The sequence below is a fragment of the Berghia stephanieae genome, chromosome 2 (assembly GCF_034508935.2).
Source record: "Berghia stephanieae isolate SIO BIC M18660-M18661 chromosome 2, UCSD_Bste_1.3, whole genome shotgun sequence".
Lineage (NCBI taxonomy): Eukaryota > Metazoa > Mollusca > Gastropoda > Nudibranchia > Aeolidiidae > Berghia > Berghia stephanieae.
Genome location: NC_088361.1, coordinates 42,751,096 through 42,758,595, shown reverse-complemented (window position 1 = coordinate 42,758,595; position 7,500 = coordinate 42,751,096). Strand labels below are relative to the sequence as shown.

At 39.9% G+C, this 7,500-nt stretch overlaps 1 protein-coding gene across 2 annotated transcripts in view; it reads left to right on the top strand.

Annotated features, from left to right (window-relative positions):
- LOC144964925 (calcitonin gene-related peptide type 1 receptor-like) overlaps positions 1–4,488 on the top strand; it is a 112,265-nt gene extending 107,777 nt beyond the window's left edge. For both annotated transcript variants that reach the window (XM_078899719.1, XM_078899720.1), the window contains exons 12-13: positions 2,766–2,807; positions 3,904–4,488. In XM_078899719.1, the coding sequence (XP_078755845.1) occupies positions 2,766–2,807; positions 3,904–4,161 (300 nt within the window). In that variant the 3' untranslated portion in view covers positions 4,162–4,488. The remainder of the gene's footprint in view (positions 1–2,765; positions 2,808–3,903) is intronic.
- The last annotated feature ends 3,012 nt before the right edge of the window (positions 4,489–7,500 follow it).

The following is a 7,500-nucleotide window of genomic DNA, read 5'->3' as shown; positions in this document are numbered from 1 at the left end:
CTATGAATGAATAGTGTGACGATTCGGGTACTCTCGGTTAGTCGATAGAGCCAGTTAGCCCGAAACGTCAACAAAAGAAAAGAAAAGGAAAAGACTAGGATAGAAGGAGAGAACTCGTTCTTATGTTCCCCGGAGAGGAAGATCAGGCCACTACACTAGGCCTAGCCTGAACAGAGGGAAAAGAAAGAAGGAGAAAATCCGTGCTTCACGGCTAGACAATTGTAATGATCAAGGTTTCCGAACACGATACATTTATTACGGAACTAAAGAACATGTATAACACAAATTAGAACGATACAACTCTACTTATCCGGGTGATGTTCTAGCAACAATCTTGCTAGGGCATAACAATAGATAGATTGTTATTTGTATCTTATCGCGGAGGACGAGGGACGCATGCGCACAACCAACATGACGTTCTCTCTCTAACTTTTCCGCCGGTGACGTCACAGACTATAGGTGACGTCCAATCAAGGGACGCTACTCTTCCGTTAATCTCATTCTCTATGAACCCATAACAATATGGATTATCAGACCTGCAAATATATACATGTTGCTCGCCGTTTTTTGTACTTGTCTACGGAAAGTACTTTATGTCATATGCATTTGATCCAGTTACCCGGTAACTGCAATGTGGACAGAGGAAAATCTGTACAAAATGCCGCTCGAAAGGATATATGTAACCCGCTGTCTCAAAACGGTGTTATGGCATGATGAATGGGACCTCAAAAAGTAAAAATAGATTTTAAATTATAAAAATTCGAATTTTGATTATTTTCCAAAGAAACTGTATTTACTCTCCACCATACAGAAAGTATATTAACCTCAAGTTCCCTATTTGTAGCTATAAACTCAGTTTCCTGGACCTACATCATCTCGATATAACACCGTTTTGAGGACATGGGTAACATATGCCGATGAGTTGCCTTGCCCTCAGTTCGAATCCTCAGGCCTACTTTTGGTTGTATTACCTCTGCATCAAAGCGATTCACATACTAAATAGATTTACTTGACTTAGTCCCCTTCGCTCCTTTTGGAACGTTGGGCTTCTACGAGCGTCCGCCATCCGTTTCTGTCCTTGTTCATCTAATAAAATAATAATAAATAAAAAATAAATTCCCTTTATTCATCTCTAAGGGGAATTATTTTTCTTTAGAATCTATTATAACCCAGGCGTCCGCCGCAGTGCAGTGCCGCAATCTGAGCTAGGGCGAGGTGACTTGCTCAAGGCCACACAGCGCAGCGGCGGGTGATCGAACTTGGTACCTTTCGGGTAGGAAGCAAAGACCGTACCGCTGAGTCACGCTGCCCCCTAGCCACGCTGCCCACTAGCCACGATGCCCACTAGCCACGCTTCCCACTAGCCACGCTGCCCCCTAGCCACGCTGCCCACTAGCCACGTTGCCCCCTAACCACGCTGCCCACTAGCCACGCTGCCCCCTGGCCACGCTGCCCACTAGCCACGATGCCCACTAGCCACGCTGCCCACTAGCCACGATGCCCGCTAGCCACGCTGCCCACTAGCCACGCTGTCCCCTAGCCACGATGCCCCCTAGCCACGCTGCCCACTAGCCACGATGCCCACTAGCCACGCTGCCCCCTAGCCACGCTGCCCCCTAGCCATGATGCCCACTAGCCACGATGCCCACTAGCCACGCTGCCCCCTAGCCACGCTGCCCACTAGCCACGATGCCCACTAGCCACGATGCCCACTAGCCACGCTGCCCACTACCCACGATGCCCACTAGCCACGCTGCCCCCTAGCCACGCTGCCCACTAGCCACGATGCCCACTAGCTACGCTGTCCCCTATCTACTTGGTAGCCTACCAGCTACTGAGGTTACCATCTTCGGTATGCTGTACCAGTGAACGCCCTTATGTCTGTTTTGGACGCCCCAACCTTTCGTGTCCCTAGGGAGGGGGGGGGGGTGGTTCCAATCGAGGTACTGGCGGATGACGTTAATCCCTGGTCTTCTCAGTGTGTGACCGACCCATCTCCATTTCCTTCTGATAAAGTGGGTGCTGATGGGTTTTTTAACCTTTACCATAATTCTATGGTTCACATTATGGGGTCGTGGACAGCTCATACGGTAGAGTCACGATCTCCCCGGCCAGGCGGAGTTGTCGTACCAGTAAGGTCGCGGGTTCGAGCCCCCATCGCGGCTGCTAAGTTTTTATTCTGTTGTCTTCTGGCACTTTCCTACTCACTTCATTTCTTGTTGTTATGATACACATACAAAGACATAGGATAATTTTCAAGGCTTTTTTTTAAATTTGTTGTTACACTATAATCTTTTTAGAGAGGAAAGGATGGCGCCATCAAATCAAAAATGAATGCTACGCTAATCAAATTAAATCATCACATAGAATTATTTTCGTTTAATTTAATGTCACCCGGAAACATAGCAATTGCAATGTGATTATCAAAGTAAGTTAATCCAGCAAAAAAAAGGGAGGCGACTCATCTGCTGTCATATCGGATCAGCAAGCATTTCCTTTAACTCACACCCTCGTTCAATTTTTTTGACAGGACCCCAAATTCAATTCGGTATTCCACGTGATAATTCAATTAATTCTAGGATCATTCAATTGTTTAAAGGATTAAACTTAAACTTTCAGAAAAAGTGGATTTTTAATCTTCAATTATTTCTCTTTCATAAATCGTCAACAGATCCTTCATTTAGTTCAAAAATGTATGTGTTTATTTTCATGTCTTTGTAAATAAAAACAGAAATTATATATTTTTTTATACTCTTTTCCCCCAGGGTGCAGCTGTTGCCATCGTGTTTTGTTTCTTCAACAGTGAGGTAAATGACCTTTTTTGTTTTTTATTTTGCATTCTGCTCCAGTATTGAAGATGTAAATACTACAATCATTATACGAGTCAGATATCGTGGTCGGGTGTCCCGATAACTCAGGTGGTAGAGCGCTCGCTTCAAACACAAAGGGAACGATATCGATCCCAGATACAGTTGAAATTTTTATGACCCCCCCCCCTCCTCCTCCCTCCTCCCCAGCCTCCTGCCCAGCTGAGCATTGGTTGGGTAGCTGTGTATTGTCTTTTAGATTTGGCGGAGAGTAATCTGCGATTTACAAGTCCTATCAAAAGAGCAATAAGCAATTGCTGCTGTCCGTTTAACGCTATAGAAATCGGAATAAACGCCGGCTTCCTGGGCCTTACTTATGGGCACTGAAAGACTACTCGTGTCTAGCCCATGGCGCTTAAGACATTATGCTTTAGCTTTTCCAGAGTTCCGTGCAATAAGATGTGAATCCTTTTATTTTATTTTTTTTATTTATTTATTTTTTTGTTTTTGTTTTTTAGAAATAAACGCATTTCAGTAACTTGACGAATAAATTTTCATTCACATAAAAAGTAGTACTTCAGAGCCAACAGGCACATGGAGCCGGAGTTTATCCCGGTTTCTGTTGCGTAAAACGGGCAATAGCAATTGCTTGCTACCCTTTTGGATAGGACGCTAGTCTAAAGGAAAGTACTTTCCGCCAGATCTAACAGACCCAGCTACCCAATAACTGCTGGGTGGACAGAGGGGTCAGAAAAAAATCTCGACTGCATCCGGGATCGATCTCGGTCCCTTTGCTTGTGAAGCGAGTTCTCTACCAACTGAGCTATCGGGGCCTCCCTTTTAATTACATATCGATTGATTAAAGTCAACGTGTACTTATTTGCAGGTCTGATAACCCAAATTGTTTATGGCTCATTGTTGTAATGGAAATACTCTCAAACCAATGCAAAATATTGTCCATAACAACAATGTTAAATCAACCCCCCCCCCCCCCCCCCCCCCCCAATTTATAAATAAATAAGCTTTTTTCTGCTCCAGCAATTCAAATACCAAATTAATTTGAGAGAACGTGTTCCAAATCGCTTTTTTTTTTCAGGTTCACAGTCTTTTCTTCAACAGAGGAGCAGGAGCAAACAACCCCAACTCAGTAAATGAATTCAGGAGCTGTACTTACTCTACCACCGGCGGTGAGCACCGTCTGGACCCGTCAAGAATGGCGATGGAAAACTATCCCTTGAAGTGCATCAGGAATGGATATGGGGGGCGTGGAACAATTGGAATGGAATCGCCTGTCCTGTCCATCAATTCCAGGGCTGCAAGTTGTAGTGATTCATCCAGAATTCATATGATATAATGTCAAAATTGATCAAGTGTAATATTATTGTTGATAAAGGTGCTTAGTTGTCTGTTTTGATTTTGAAAGACATATTATAGTTGATGTTGTTGTTTGTTTGTTTTTTTAAAGATGTATCTTAGCATCGGAAGATGCCGTATTAATGAGATTACTATGTAGAGTGAAGCATACACAGATATTAATATATCATATCTGAATATTATACTGAAGACGTAAGAAGAAGAAGAAGAAGAAGAAGAAGAAGAAGAAGAAGAAGAAGAAGAAGAAGAAGAAGAAGAAGAAGAAGAAGAAGAAGAAGAAGAAGAAGAAGAAGAAGAAGAAGAAAAAGAAGAAGAAGAAGAAGAAGAAGAAGAAGAAGAAGAAGAAGAAGAAGAAGAAGAAGAAGAAGAAGAAGAAGAAGAAGAAGATGAAGAAGAAGAAGAAGAAGAAGAAGAAGAAGGAGAAGAAGAAGAAGAAGAAGAAGGAGAAGAAGAAAGATGGAGAGAGAGAGAGAGAGAGAGAGAGAGAGAGAGAGAGAGAGAGAGACGGAGAGAGAGAATGGGGGATGTGCTTGTAATTTTGATTATGTGGCGCTGAAAGTTCAAATCAATCATCATCATGTACATTTCTAATGCGTGTTGTTCTGTTTGGTATCCTGACTCATTTCTTTTCATATTTCTTAATATAATATGTAAACTAATCTTCAACTCGAGATGGCATTTTAAAATTTATGGAGATAAAATGTCAACAGCAACTTGATTACGTTCATCTATATTTTAGACAGGTTCATGTCTTAAATAATTTAACTACTGAAACAGAGATGAATCATTTGTGAACAGTTCCAAAAAATGAGATGATGATACTCATCGGAGTTTGTTCAAAATTTCGAATATAGACGTCTAGTTGCTTTATTTTGTTTGTGTATATAAAGTAAAGTCACTAAAGTCGATCGTTCTATTCTAAACCTCAAATTTTATGGAATAATATTTTTTCTTTCAGTTTCTTTTCATCTTTTTGTGCACACGGGGGGGGGGGGCGGTTGTTTATGCACATTTTGATATAGATATAATTTAAACTGGTGAGTTCGATACGATCGGAAATATCCAATAGGCGTCAAGACTTTTCAGTCAAGCATTATTATGATAATATAGATAATTTCCCCTTGTCAGAAATTTGTCAACTTTGCAGCTCGTTTCTGTTTTAGATGATAAATTCACTGTGATGTTTTAAAAGAGAATTTTTTTTTCATTAACAAAACCATTTAACATTTACTTGTTATCAGCTTAACAATGATTGAGGTAACCAAACACCATCAAGGGCCCATATCTACATGTTTACATAGAAATTGTCAAATATTATATACGATGATATAACACAAATTTAATAGTTATTTAATAGAGTGATAAATAAACTAATACTTATTTCAACAAGGATTGACTTACAAAACTGGTTTTTACTCATACATGTGTTGTGTCTGCCGTGAACGGACATAACATAGTCTCTCATTTTTACATTAAAACATTTATACTAAATATCAAAAGATCAATTCAGTATCTCCAACTTGCAAATCATCTTAAACATGAGACTTCACCTTAACGTTTCGATATATGAGGTAAAAGTTTTCTGTATAAAATGAGAAAAATGTATTCGGTCAATTTACGGAAATGGCAGAGAAGTGTTAATGTTTTTGGAGACTTTGGGTGAAACAATACAACGAAAATCAATAAACAGTTTGTGTGATGGACGACCGGGTGGATGACAGTTACAACTAAGCTGAACACAATTGGATTCAATAGTCTGATGTCACGTCGCCCAGCAACGGCGGCCATCGTGGTTCTAAACAAAGAAAATCGGTACTTTTTATTCTTCATGCTGGCTAGAACTTTTCATAAATATGTCTTGTGATCAGAATGTGTAAAAGTCAAAACATGATCAGATTTATAGTTGTTTTTTTTCCTTTGGATACGCTTTTATGCTCGTCATAGAAATATTTCATAAGGGCGTCCGCCATTGTTCCGATAGTTTAGAGCCAGGGAAGTGACGTTACGACTGTTGAAGCGTATTATGGGCTATTGCATAAAGTGATTCATTATTCGATGTCTCAACTGTGAATAGTTATCGACTGTAACGATGACGAATAGAGTTTTTCGGGGGTCTTTATGGCGCCAAATAGACAAATTGCATTTTTTAAAAATAAGAATATGGTTCAAGTGGCCAAATTTGGGAATAAACGAAGTATTTTTATTGTAGTGAGCATGGAAACTAAATAAACCAGCTATAGAAAATGTATTTTATCTATCTATGCTTTGTTCTGGTAAATAATCACCACAATGACATTAGTATGGCCAATTTAACTCACATTGTATGGTGGATAGTTTAAAACCGTACATTATTTACAATTATTGGTCATCCTTTCTCCGATACACATGTTGTGTGACTGACCATAGAAACAGCTCTGCTCCCCTTCTGTCCCTGCTTTTAGATGCTGTAGACTAATTTTATTATTCAGTGTTCTTTACCACTGAGCACATAACGGCACATATCGAATAAATATTAGTAGGAGTTTCAAGTAATTATGTTATTGTTTTGAAAAACAACGGTTGTTCTTCATTGATTAAGTGAAGGACCTATGTCTATAACAAGTGATGATTCGAGCGTTACTAAGCATTAACCAATCAGAATATTTCCTGCCATTTAGTGTTCCTGGCATTTACGTTACCTTGACTATATATTTCCAGTGTTTCGCCTAAGCATTAACCAATCAGAATGTTTCCTGCCAGTTACCCGTTTCGTCCCCTTGACTATTTATTTCCTGTATGAAAAGGCCTGAGATACCCTTAGTACATGTCAAACACACAAATAGGTCAGGCCCAATTAGTGAGTATTTCTCACAATATTTTGACACACTGATAAAGGAATTAAATCGCAAAACTTGACGACACGATGCATTTTTTTTCAATCATCTGTGTTAAAATTGTGAATGATGCTCAGGATCTGTGAGTTGTTAAATCCGGGTGATAGGCAAGCACTTAAGGCGGGTATGGGTCTTCCGTTCATGGTTGATTTCAGGGTCGAAATATACTTTATTTTAAATTTTGGAGTCAAAAATAAAACAACTTAAATGTTTATTCGACTAGCTTTAATAAAATAAACGATAACTGACGTAATTTTCAAAAGTGTATGCACTATGTGTTGGTTGAATAACTGAAGGCTCTTGCTTAAAGATAATAATTAAAAAGGCACCCATGTCAATAGCTTGACAGGCATGGCATCAAGGGGTAACAAAGGAACCATCAATTCCATAGCTTTCCTCAGTACATGCCAACAGACATATTGGTCTGTCCCACAGTTAGAGAGTGT